The sequence below is a fragment of the Mytilus galloprovincialis genome, chromosome 12, assembly GCF_965363235.1.
Source record: "Mytilus galloprovincialis chromosome 12, xbMytGall1.hap1.1, whole genome shotgun sequence".
NCBI lineage: Eukaryota > Metazoa > Mollusca > Bivalvia > Mytilida > Mytilidae > Mytilus > Mytilus galloprovincialis.
In genome coordinates this window covers 49,645,238-49,659,486 of record NC_134849.1, presented here as the reverse complement: position 1 = coordinate 49,659,486, position 14,249 = coordinate 49,645,238, and the positions used below count along the sequence as shown (strand labels likewise).

The following is a 14,249-nucleotide window of genomic DNA, read 5'->3' as shown; positions in this document are numbered from 1 at the left end:
TCTGACACAGAATGAATGTGGTCTAATGAACTTAAAATATTTTTTTTGCCTTTGAGCAATTCACTATGCTGTTGAATATTAATCCTCTCAAAAAAATGTTTGAAGAAATTTTCTTTTTATTTATGAAATCTGAAATGAGAAAAATTTAACCCCCCACCCCCATTTGTTTTCACATCCCCCTTTCCCTTTTTCCAAAACTGATCTCAATTCAAATTTCTAATGGAGTTTGCAACAATAACTACTCATTTAAATACATCATAAAATATTAAAATGTAAAATAAAGTGCTTGTTATCACTGAATGGTAAAGATTGTTTTAATTTTATCAGTTGGTAGAAAAAGTGAATATACATTGTATATTGTATAAAACAATGATTTAAGTTGATTCAACTACTATTCTGGACAAAGAAAGATAACTCCCATTGAAATATTAATTATATATATTGTATAAAACAAAGATTTAAGTTGATTCAACTACTATTCTGGACAAAGAAAGATAACTCCCATTGAAATATTAATTATATATATTGTATAAAACAAAGATTTAAGTTGATTCAACTACTATTCTGGACAAAGAAAGATAACTCCAATTGAAATTGCAATTAGATATTTCTTGCTATTGCGCAATACTGAGTAATTGAAAATGTTTGCTATTGCACAATACTGTGCAATTGAAGATTTCTTGCTATTGTGCAATACTGTGCAATTGAAAATTTCTTGCTATTGCACAATACTGTGCAATTGAAGATTTCTTGCTATTGCTGAATACTGTGCAATTGAAAATTTCTTGCTATTGCACAATACTTAATATAATAATTTTGGATCCTGATTTGAACCAACTTGAAAACTGGGCCCATAATCAAAAATTTAAGTACATGTTTAGATTCAGCATATCAAAAAAGCCCAAGAATTCAATTTTTGTTAAAATCAAACTTAGTTTAATTTTGGACCCTTTGGACTTTAATGTAGACCAATTTGATAACGGGACCAAAAATTAAGAATCTACATACACAGTTAGATTTGGCATATCAAAGAACCCCAATTATTCAATTTTTGATGAAATCAAACAAAGTTTAATTTTGGACCAAGATTTGGACCAACTTGAAAACTGGGCCAATAATAAAAAATCGGAGTACATTTTTAGATTGAGCATATCAAAGAACCCCAAGGATTCAATTTTTGTTAAAATCAAACTAAGTTTAATTTTGGACCCTTTGGACCTTAATGTAGACCAATTTGAAAACGGGACCAAAAATAAAGAATTTACATACGCAGTTAGATTTGGCATATCAAAGAACCCCAATTATTCAATTTTTGATGAAATCAAACAAAGTTCAATTTTGGACCCTTTGGGCCCCTTATTCCTAAACTGTTGGGACCAAAACTCCCAAAATCAAACCCAACCTTCCTTTTATGGTCATAAACCTTGTGTTTAAATTTCATAGATTTCTATTTACTTATACTAAAGTTATTGTGCGAAAACCAAGAAAATGCATTTTGGACCCTTTGGGCCCCTTATTCCTAAACTGTTGGGACCAAAACTCCCAAAATCAAACCCAACCTTCCTTTTATGGTCATAAACCTTGTGTTTAAATTTCATAGATTTCTATTTACTTATACTAAAGTTATTGTGCGAAAACCAAGAAAATGCTTATTTGGGCCCTTTTTGGCCCCTAATTCCTAAAATGTTGGGACCAAAACTCCCAAAATCAATCCCAACCTTCCTTTTGTGGTCATAAACCTTGTGTTAAAATTTCATTGATTTCTATTCACTTTTACTAAAGTTAGAGTGCGAAAACTATAAGTATTCGGACGACGACGACGCAAGACGACGCAAGACGACGCAAGACGACGCAGGACGACGACAACGACGCCAACGTGATAGCAATATACGACGAAAAATTAAAATTTTTGCGATCGTATAAAAAGGGTCGGGAAACAATCATATTTAATTTGCCTGACATGACCAAAAATAAAAGCTCATTGACAGAAATGGAAAATTGGTACTTAGATCCAGCAATATTTTCAGGAAAGATTTGGTTGCCCTTATTCATTTCTGGTTATTAACTTCAGTTTAGTACAACAATCTGGAGGGCTCTCCTAGTTACCCTATTACCATAGAAAGGTTTGTATAGTTCACACTGGTACATAGTCCACACCCCCTTCTCCCCACGAAATTTTAGGTAATAAACGTAACTGTTAGAAAAGGTCTAATGAAAGTCCGGTAATTTCAAATCCTGTGCCGTCGTTTGCGGTATTTTCTTGGAAAAACCTGTTTTCCATCATCAAACAGAAGCTGAAACTGCTTGTAAATGATTCTAGAACACTTCATGAATGTTAAAATAAGTTAAATTCACTTAAAAAACAATTTAGAAACTTGTGTATGTTTAAACAGGAAGTTTAAACAGCACGTGTAAAAGAAGATATTAACCGGCGAGAGTAGAAATCAGTACATAACAGATATCACTATAATACGCTTTGAAAGTAAATCAGTTCCATCCTTTTGTAAAACAGTTTTAAATATATCTATCACATTATTGTTTGAAGGGTCTTAAGCTAATACAAACCAGGTCCAATTTTGAAGAATAAAACCGCGGACTATACAAGACTTCTACGGTAATAATGCCTCTGAGAGATTTAGGGGCATACTGCATTTTTGGAATTTTTTTACAAAATCCAATCTTTCATTTGTGTCACAAGGTTATATATCATTTACGCCAAAAAGGCAGAGGTCAGGTAACATAAAACGAAAAAGTTTAAATTTTCATTGCCACATCGTGAATAAGAATTGTTTTAGAGTTTTCCCCTTAGGTAACTAAGTTATTTCATACTAATTTCTAATAAACTGACATGAATCCTATCATTACATAAACAGAATTGAATGAATCTTGTAAATGAACAATTTGGATCCTTAATATATAATACATGTAATACCTTCAACCATGATTTTAAATATTTTTGAATGTTTATCGAAGTAACAGTTATTCAAGAAGGAGTTAATTGATAGCTCAAAAACACTGCTACTAACACTGTGTTCTTTGTAAGAATAGATAATAGCTAGAAATACAGAAACTGTGGAAAGATAGTTTTCTGTATTTCTGTATTAATTGTGTTCACTCTGAAGAAAAATTGGTAAAAAATTTGCTACTAGTGACTAAATACATCTTAATCAGGAAAAATCTTTTACTTCACTTTAAAAATCACTAACAAATTTTTATTAACAAAAGCCCAATGTGTTTAAAATTTCAATTGAATAAGGAAAGCATATTGCATGTTAAGAGACTAACTAATAACACATTAGAACACTAAGTTTGACATACCTACTTTCACTTTACCATTAATCACAGCTATTGTAGCAGGAATTACACCCTGGTTTCTCACCAGACTTTCTACTGATTGTGCTGTGCTAAATATATACAAGATCATTTAAGTTGATAAATCATACTTATTGGCATTAAATTCACTTTTACCTTAAACATGTTAAATGGTCCTAAAATCTAGCTTTTAGTAGAAATTGGCTTACAGCATAGTTCTCCAACCCTTATCATGTAATTCAGTGGTTGTCGTTTGTTTACGCATTACATATTTGTTTTTCGTTCATTTTTTATATAGATAAGGTCGTTAGTTTTCTCGTTTGAATTGTTTTACATTGTCAATTCGGGGCCTTTTATTGCTGACTATGCGGCATGGGCTTTGCTCATTGTTGAAGGCCGTACGGTGACCTATAGTTGTTAATTTCTGTGTCATTTTGGTCTCTTGTGGAGAGTTGTCTCATTGGCAATCATACCACATCTTCTTTTTTATATTATAATAAATAACAAGTAAGCTACTTTCATTCAATGATTTAAATATGTACAGTTAGATGGTGTTCATGTGAAGCAACATCTTTTCTGGTCAGACCAAATAATTATCATCTCTTATTGGAAGGCTAGTACATTTGTATTTTTATTTTTTGCTAGGACTGTGAGTAACAAATCAAAATACCATTTCAAGGGTAATAAATAAATTAGACTACCTTTCCAGGATATTAAATTAATATTTCTGTAAGTTTTTGAAGTGATTGGTATCGTTCATGTATGTTTTTTGTTGTTGTGTTAAACTGAGAAATAAGAATAACTTTTAAAAAGCATCCTTTTTTTGAAACATTGTTTCACAATTTTATTGTCTACTAAGAAATAAAATTGTGAAGTGTGATTTGCTTGATAAATGTTTCCACATAGTTCACAAAGGTCTAGGATTTTTTTTCAAGTGATATGGTTGGAAATTTAAATGTGTTTTTTTTTTCAAACATTTTCACTTTAACAGATATATTATAAGAAATATTACATGATTTCCTGCTATTTAATAAACAGAATTATTTTTCTCAGAATAAAAGTTAGCTTAATTAGTTCCTAAGTGATTTAGAACCATCTCAATTTTTATTTTATGCATTCTATAAACATTGATAAAAGATCCTTAAACATTTTTGAAAATATTTTAAAACCATAAAAAATTAAATGAGGTAAATACATTTAAACCATCAATACAAATTTATTTATGCCCAGTCCTTAATGTCTTTATTTTTTTTGGCATTTTGAGTCAATTCGATGAGTCAATTATTTTTCAATTAATTTTTATCATTTAATTTGTTCTTACTCTGACCGAGTGACTGAGCTAAAAAGTCACAGACACACATTTCAAATGTAAATTTACCTTAGATTATGAGGATATGGCATACCATGTGTTATTATTGTACTTTCTAATGCTACTACTGGCTTCCCAGAATGCAATGCTTCTTTCACTTCGTCTTGAACTTGAATCACACCTTCAGGTTAAAATTTCATAAACAATATTATTATCAGATATTGGTATAAAAATAAGAATGTGACCAAAGTACACGGATACCCCATTTGCACTATCATTTTTTATGTTCAGTGGACCATGAAATTGGGGTAAATACTCTTATTTGGCATTAATATTAGAAATATCTCATCATAGGGAACATGTGTACAAAGTTTAAAGTTGATCGGACCTCAACTTCATCAAAAACTTAAACCTGAAGCGGGACAAACGGACGGACAAACAAATGAACGAACAGACGGACAAACAGATGAACAAACAGACACACAGACAAGAAAACATAATGCGCCTCTACTATCGTAGGTGGGGCATAAAAACCAATGAAGACATCAGTAACATTTTATCATAATTATATATAATTCATATTAATACTTTAGAATATATTCTATATATATAATCCACTGTTGTTTATGGTCTGTTAATCCATTGTGTTTGTTTACTGAAATATTTCAGTACATCAAGGATATGATGACGAATAAAAATATAGCAAATATTGGATATGGTCTTGGCCTTTGTCGAGTTGGAATGTTCCACAATGTATAGCATGCTTATAATTTAAGTTTTCTGTACAAATTTTATAAATAAAACATTGTCTGTATATTGTTGTTTTATTATTATTCCTCGGAAACCAATTTTTCTGTTTTTTGTTGGTTAAACAAATTTAAATGTTCACTGTGATGCAAAATTTTCTATCATCTTGTAGACTTTTACAAAACCAAGAAATCAATTGTCAAGGAAATACAAATTTTCATCAATCTTCGAAAAATTGGTATCCATGAAAAAAACTGACAGTACATGAAATATTTCTAGCTCATTAATTGTGTATTTGCCATACTCACTAAACTTTGTATTTTGGTAAAAAATGTCAATTTTACAAAAATACCATACTCATGATACTACAAGGTAAAAACAATCAAAGAGCAGATTGCTCTGAGGGATACGATTGCCATTGTTTTCATTGATACATGTATTAGTATTATTTTCAAAAATAATTCAACTGCACGTGTAAAATACTCGTAAAATGTAATTTACGTAATCTGAATAGTTATTCAACTTTAAAAATAGCCAATTCTGGATACAAGTGTATGAACAATGTACTTCTTGTCTTTTATTTTTGTACTATTAATCCCAAGTTGGACCGAGTACACAGTTATTTCGTAGTGCATTTCTATTAGACAATAAATGGAAATAAAAAAATCCCACCTGCGCTTTCTCAATAAAATTTTTACAGTGTGGTGTACTACTTTTGGGACAAACTATCTCAAAATTATAGAAAACTTCATTGGCTCTAACTCAAAATATGGACAATTTTATGTTCAGGGGGTCTTGAAATCTTTTGAAAGCTTCTGAAATGCTTATTTTTAACCTTTTTCAGCTGGACCAAATCACTACTTTACTTTAAAATTCATGAATCAAATTTTTTCAGTGTAATTGTATCCCCCTTCTTGCTATTTGAGGCATAAAACATGAAGAAATGATTTTGGAAGCCTTAGGGGTATAAAAAAGATTGGCAAGTAACACACTGTCCACACTAGGGACTATATTCGTGGACAACGAAAATCAAGGGAGGATAACTGTGTACTCGGACCAGTTGACTTTCCACAGCAGTCACTGAGAGTGAGAGAAGGTATTTCACTTCTACCTTATCACCTATTTTCCTACGTGAATTCTAGGTGGAATCCCTATTCTTAACTCTTTAAATATTTAATTTCCTTTGGGTCAGTGGGCATGACTGATTGACCTTTCCGTACAAATTCCATCATTACATAAACGAACCCTAGACTTGTGATTTGTAGCAAGGACGTATATTAAATGTTAATTAAATGACCTCCATTTCTTTATGGAAGTACAATCAATGGAGTGGGGAATCCAGAGCAACCATTCAACCTGAAACCCCTTCACGTCAAGAAAACTATACGCATGCACATCATTACATAAACAAACCCTAGACTTGTGATTTGTAGCAAGGACGTATATTAAATATTAATTAAACGACCTCCATTTCTTTATGGAAGTACAATATCAAATATCAGTTTCATAACGGTGACATATATGAAAACTCCACTTCAGTTCTTATATGACAGAAATAGATTTATTGATGGGAATTCAGAGAACTCTCGCATGTTATCAAAACTGGGGAATTCCCTCTGACGTGTTTCTAAATTTATAAAAACACTAAATATAAATACTGCTTAATTCTGATTTTCCGTGTTGTTAAAAACACGCATACAAGTCAAAGGAAATATCGACGCATGAAGATTATGAGAAGAACATTATAGGACAGTTGTTTAAATTCAATCCTTTTGTTTTTTATACCTTTTTAAAGCAAGACAATCTCAAGAATCTGAGATGTTCCTTGATGTTTAGAATACAATGGTTGACGTGAGGGCATGGCCCTGAGTCAATGGTATAAGTCTACAGATTGCTTAAAAGCAATCGTATCTTAAAAACCGATAAGTCCATACAAACTGACAAAACCCAATCTTAGACTATATCAACCAACACAGATTTAATCTCAGTTGTTCTTTGCAGTTGTGATATAGAAAAAATATCTATACATGTATGTTAAATGTTCTCAAAAGTTTCTATTTTTTAACTTTTAAATATTTTGATTTGTGCATGTGTAACACACAGACAAAATACCTCATAGAACTTATTGAGGTTTTGTCGTTGACCATTCCTGCTTTCATCTATATTACTAGATAAGTTTTATAGGGTATTTACTATTTGAGAAGTAACAGGTCTTCTGTTTCCATGGTGACTGTTTTAGGCATTTATAACCATAGAATCTGGATAACAACCTTGAGAAGAGTGGTCCTGTCATTGTCATTCCAAACTCTTTTAATATGGGTCTACCTACAATGACAATATAAACATCAGTATCATTAACACCTGTGTCATCATGTGGATCTATGTGCATCTTCAAAAACAGCCTCTTCTTATCATTGTAGGCAAGAATATAATTCATAACTAAATCTCTTTTTAAGTGATGTGTAGTGTACTTATACATCCGGTCATTGTGTTATTGTGCTACGATATTTTTTTGTTTTCTTGTCTTTCTTTTTTGTTTTATTGTGCTTTGTCTATATATACATGATATATTGTTGGGTTGATGTTTAGACGAGTTGTATATACATGATATATATATATATATATATATATATATATATATATATATATATATATATATACGAGTCTAAATTGAAAACTACGTTCAAACCTATGTTTGCGTTGGATAAAAACCGCAATTTTTATACGTGTGCATGTAAAACAAATTTCGTTGTAGAAGGGTCTAAATACAGCACAAACAACATTTTCCAAAAGACCAAAAAAGTGAAAAAGTATATTTAAACAAAACACATTTGACCATGTTGACTAATAGGTCAAATATATATATATATATGCCTTAATTATTGTGTTTCTTTGTCATGTTTGTTGACATATTTAAAATTGAGAATGGAAATGGGGAATGTGTCAAAGAGACAACAACCCGACCAAATAAAAAACAACAGCAGAGGGTCACCAACAGGTCTTCAATGTAGCGAGAAATTCCCGCACCCGGAGGCGTCCTTCAGCTAGCCCCTAAACAAATATATACTAGTCCAGTGATAATGAACGCCATACTAATTTCCAAATTGTACACAAGAAACTAAAATTAAAATAATACAAGACTAACAAAGGCCAGAGGCTCCTGACTTGGGACAGGCGCAAAAATGTGGCGGGGTTAAACATGTTTGTGAGATCTCAATCCTCCCCCTATACCTCTAACCAATGTAGAAAGTAAACGCATAACAATACGCACATTAAAATTCAGTTCAAGAGAAGTCCAAGTCTGATGTCAGAAGATGTAACCAAAGAAAATAAACAAAATGACAATAATACATAAATAACAACAGACTACTAGCAGTTAACTGACATGCCAGCTCCAGACTTCAATTAAACTGACTAAAAGATTATGATTTCATCATATGAACATCAGGCACAATCCTTCCCGTTAGGGGTTTAGTATCATACCATCATAACATATATGAGAAGAACATAACCCGTGTCATGCCAACAACTGTTTTAAGAATAAATGTGTTTAGTTCCGATGCAAAGACCTTATCAGTGACTCAATATTAACGCCAAAATATGCAATCTTTAATGACTTGACAACAGTATCGTAATTATATCCCTTCTTAATAAGGCCTAAAATTAAATATTGTTTGTTTCCCCAATCCCGACCGACCCTGAAAAAATGGTCCGACTCGCAAAATTTTATTGTCAAAACTAAGTCAAATTTTATTTTATTCATTTCTGATTTTCAGGATTGCCGGATCGACCAATATTTTTCCAGCTTTTTGGGAAAAATAAAATTATTTCCCTACCTACCTACCCACACCTGGCTTGGCAGGGTCGGGATTGGGGAAACAAACAATATATTAATTTAGGCCTAAGTCTATTCAAAGGTTTTGTAAGTTTCTGAGAAGAATACTGACACCTTTGTGCTTTACAAAGAATATTTCCATAAAAAATTGGATGTGAAATACCTGAACGTATTAGAAGTCTGCATGTTGAGCTATATTTACGAATGATGTCTTTATACCGATGATAAAATTTAGTAAATGTTTTGACTAGTTTGTGATATCGAAAACCCTGGTGTAATAATTTTTCAGTAATACATAAATTTCTCTCGTTAAAATCTAAAACATTATTACATACACGAGCGAATCGTACAAGTTGAGATATATAATCACCGTAAGATGGTGACAAGGGAACGTCACCATCTAAAAACGGATAATTAACGATAGGAAATGAAAAATCATCCCTTTTATCATAAATTTTAGTATTCAGCTTTCCATTAGTGATATAGATATCAAGATCGAGAAAAGGGCAGTGGTCATTGTTAGTATTAGCTTTATTTAAAGTAAGTTCAACAGGATAAATTTCATTAATATACATACTGAAGTCGTCATTATTGAGAGCCAAAATATCATCCAAATATCTAAAAGTATTATTAAATTTGTTTATCAGATGTTGTTTCGATGGGTCTTTGCTTATTTTTGTCATAAATTGTAACTCATAACAATACAAAAACAGGTCCGCAATAAGTGGTGCACAGTTAGTCCCCATTGGAATTCCGATAATCTGACGATATATGGAATCCCCAAAGCGAACAAAAAAATTCAAGGGCATATATAGTATCAAAGCATGTCCAATTAACATAGTTTTTTTGTTTATTGCTACTAAAAAATGACCTAAAAGAGTTTGAACATATATATTCACATTCTGATTTTTTGAATGCCCATTTAATTAGGTGTGTGAATTTTTTCTTAATGAGAATGTGAGGCAATGTGGTATACAGGGTAGAAAAATCAAAACTTTGAACAGATTCAAAATCACCAATATAAGCATGCAATTTATCAAGTACTTCCAACGAGTTCTTGACACTCCAAAAGTAATTTATTCCACTATTTTCGAAGGCCTTATTTGAACAATTTATTATCAGGTTTTTAATTGTACCAAGTGTGCTGGTAAGAAGAATAGACAATTTAGTAGTTGAACAATGGCTTGAAGAAGAAATAAATCTATATTTGTAAGGGGTTTTGTGTAGCTTCGGAAGCCAATACATAGTTGGGACTTTCATTGTATTTGGCGGTGGCTAAAAGTTTATGTTTGTTACAGATTTCGTTTTCTGAAAATGGAGTCAGTTGGAATGTTGGTGAATTGGTGATTTCCTTTTTCAGAACCTCAATGTAAAATTTACGTCAAACAATAATAATATTATTAGCAGCTTTATCGGCCGGGACAAAAACAAATTCCTTGGCTAGTTCTTTTAGTTTATGTTTGATACGAGAAATAGGTTTATTGTGGTTATTGTTTATAGTAAAATGTTCTTTAAAATGTTGAATACGTATATCAACTATCTTCATTACTGAATTAAAACAAGAGTGCACACGCTGAAATGTCTCGCCTTCTATACTAATCATTGATATTATGTTGATAGTCCTAAGTATAAAGCTAAGCTTTATTACAACTGTCACATAAACTTAACATTAATCAAGATACTTTAACAGAGACCAATGAACCTTGAAAATGAGGTCAAGGTCAGATGAACCATGCCAGGCAGACATGTACAGCTAACAATGCTTCTATACAACATATATAGTTGACACATTACTTATAGTTTAAGAAAAATAGACCAAAACACGAAAACTTAACACTGTGCAATGAACCGTGAAAATGAGGTCATGGTCAAATAAAACCTGCGCGACTGACATAAAGATCATAAAATATTTCCATACACCAAATATAGTTGACCTATGGCATATAGTATTAGATAAAAAGACCAAAACTCAAAAACTTAACTTTGACCACTGAACCATGAAAATGAGGTCAAGGTCACATGACATCTGCCCGCTAGACATGTACACTTTACAATCATTCCATACAAAAACTATAGTAGACCTATTGCATATAGTATGAGAAAAACAGACCAAAACACAAAAATTTAACTATAACTACTGAACCATGAAAATGAGGTCAAGGTCAGATGACACCTGCCAGTTGGACATGTACACCTTACAGTCCTTCCATACACCGAATATACTAGCCCTATTGCTTATAGTATCTGAGATATGGACCTGACCACCAAAACTTAACCTTGTTCACTGATCCATGAAATGAGGTCGAGGTCAAGTGAAAACTGTCTGACAGACAAGAGGACCTTGCAAGGTACGCACATATCAAATATAGTTATCCTATTACTTATAATAAGAGAGAATTCAACATTACAAAAAATTTGAACTTTTTTTTCAAGTGGTCACTGAACCATGAAAATAAGGTCAAGGACATTGGATATGTGACTGACGGTAACTTCGTAACATGAAGCATCTATATACAAAGTATGAAGCATCCAGGTCTTCCACCTTCTAAAATATCAAGCTTTTAAGAAGTGAGCTAATGCCGCCGCCGCCGTAGCCGCCGCCGCCGTAGCCGCCGCCGCCGGATCACTATCCCTATGTCGAGCTTTCTGCAACAAAAGTTGCAGGCTCGACAAAAAGAGTCCAAAGATTTTTTGTCAGCTTTTTCCCGTTTTATCCATTTCATACAGTAAGTATGGAGTGAGTCGTGGATGATATTACGACACTCATTTCAATTAATAATTGACGGGGGACGATATTTAGGTCCTTTACTGAGGAATGATTTTAACTCTCGGTCTTGAACGATGTTAAGATCTCCTGTTATAACATGGGAAATGGGTCCATAAATATATTCGGAATTACTGCAATTACATGAAGTAGGTGTATTTTCACTGATATTAACATCTTTACACAATTGACTATAATTAAACACAAATTTCCAGGTAGATTTCTTGTAAATATAACAAATAAGAGGTAGCTCAGTATTGTCAAAATATCCAGGAATTTGTTCTTGAACAGAATGGTCGTTAAATATACCTGCAATATTTACAAAATCAAAGCCTTTATTGACATACTTAATTTTAATAAAATGTTTTTTATGATCATCAGGGCGATCAATTTTGGGAAATAATTTAGAATAACAATATGCCATAATAATTTGAACAATTTCATACTTAGGACTGCTATATGAAATTGTGTTGCAATCCTCCAAAATTTTATTTAACTTATTAACCGGTAACGAACAGAGTTTTGTTAACAGATAATGTCTGCCGTTGTTTTTTGAAATAGAAATTAGGTCCGAAATATTGGTATGATTGGCCCGAAATTTTCTTTGAATGCGATTTGTTCTACGACCGTGAGAACATTTTTTACGAACAGTTTTAGAAACTATATCCAAAATGTTAACGGAATTGGTTCTAGATATATTACCAATTCCCATGATATTATCATTTAGACCGAGAGGGTAAACTGTCTGTAATTTTTTAATCCAATTTAATTCAATTATTTTCCGTGATCGTACAAACTTTGAATGCGATTCACCAGGCTGCTTATTTACTACTTCTAAAGGTTGAACTGTTAAATATTTAAAAGGATGGTTGTGCTTCTTAAGGTGTTGGTAAATGATACTTTTGAATTTATTGGGTCTTTTAAAACGATACAGATGTTCTTGAGTGCGTTTAGATAAATATCGTCCAGTTTCTCCTACGTACTGAATACCACACCCCGGTTTGTTTCATGTGAGTAAATAAATAATACTGTTTGTTTTTTAAGTTATATCAGTTTCAAAATTTAAAGAAAATGTGCGACCATTAAACGTGGACCTTACCGTATTGTTGGTGGAAAGACGGGAACATGTAAGTCCTTTTTTGGCATGACACTTATCGATAGAAGGGTAACCACGATTTTTATTGTTAAAAATGTTAGCGATGGTAGTATTTTTAGATAACTGATTTTGAAGATTGAGACGTGTAGATACCCTTTGAACAAGTTTAGTATTTAGTAATTTTCCATTTTTAAGCTTCATAATTGTTTTGTTAGTGAATTATATAATAAAGGAGCAAAGATTGGCGTCCAGAATATGAACCAGCATACAATAATTTAAGTTATATAAAATGGATAAATTTGTTCGGCTAAAAATGTCAAACGCTATCAGTATAAATTACCCGAAAAAGATAGGGTTTTTATATTGATTAAGTTTATATAACACAATGTTGACTGCTGTACCGCTATTTTTGACATTTTTGCCTATTATTTCTGTTTGTTTTGTTCACACATTGTTGTCAATATGACAGAATTTTATTTGACTGTCATACAAATGATAGGTTAAGGTAGAGCTAGAGCTCTATAAAACCAGGGTTGCGTTCAATATCTTAGCGGCTACATAGTGCTATGTAGATTTATGACTATTGAACGTGTATTTAGCCTAGCTGCTACATAGATATTGATAGCAGCTACATAGCTGCTACGTAGCCACTACGATATTGAACACGACCCTGGTTTAATCCTCCAATTTCTACATAAGAAAATGCATGTACATGTATATGTATATATGACAGTTGTTATCCCTCCGCCTACCAAATTAATGTAAAAAAATACATTTTTTGATTGTGTAACATAATAACCACATAAATATAGAATTTACCACTGTATCGAATATTTTACTATATCTACCATTTATTTATCCACTTCAGACAGTAAAATATTAAAATTTAAAATGTGAGGCTTGATGAGGATTTTAGATATTTATAATTTAACTGTCATGTTGACTCTATAGTGGATAAATATTGTTCTTCACAAGATTTGGTGGTTATGGTGGTGTAATCTGTTTCTCTAATGTTCTAACCACAAGAGAAAAATAAAGGAATCCTTTTTTTTTAATAATCTGCAAAAAGATGTGTTCTTTCAATTCAACAATTTTTTTTATACAAGGCATGATCACCTTAGTTTATTTGTGACATCACAATAGGAAATTAAGAGGAAAGCAAGAAAATTTTACGTCATAATGGAAT

General features: G+C 31.9%; 1 protein-coding gene across 2 annotated transcripts in view; it reads right to left on the bottom strand.

Moving 5' to 3' along the window:
• Window positions 1–14,249, bottom strand: part of LOC143054088 (uncharacterized) — a 65,172-nt gene that overhangs the window by 49,521 nt on the left and 1,402 nt on the right. Inside the window, exons 2-4 of one of the 2 annotated variants that reach the window (XM_076226976.1) lie at window positions 7,562–7,693; window positions 4,691–4,802; window positions 3,319–3,404 (exon numbers count right to left, since the gene is read on the bottom strand). In XM_076226976.1, coding sequence (XP_076083091.1) covers window positions 3,319–3,404; window positions 4,691–4,802; window positions 7,562–7,667 — 304 coding nt within the window. In that variant the 5' untranslated portion in view covers window positions 7,668–7,693. Of the gene's footprint in view, window positions 1–3,318; window positions 3,405–4,690; window positions 4,803–7,480; window positions 7,694–14,249 lie in introns of those variants that run through there. The other variant, XM_076226977.1, reaches the window with a different exon arrangement.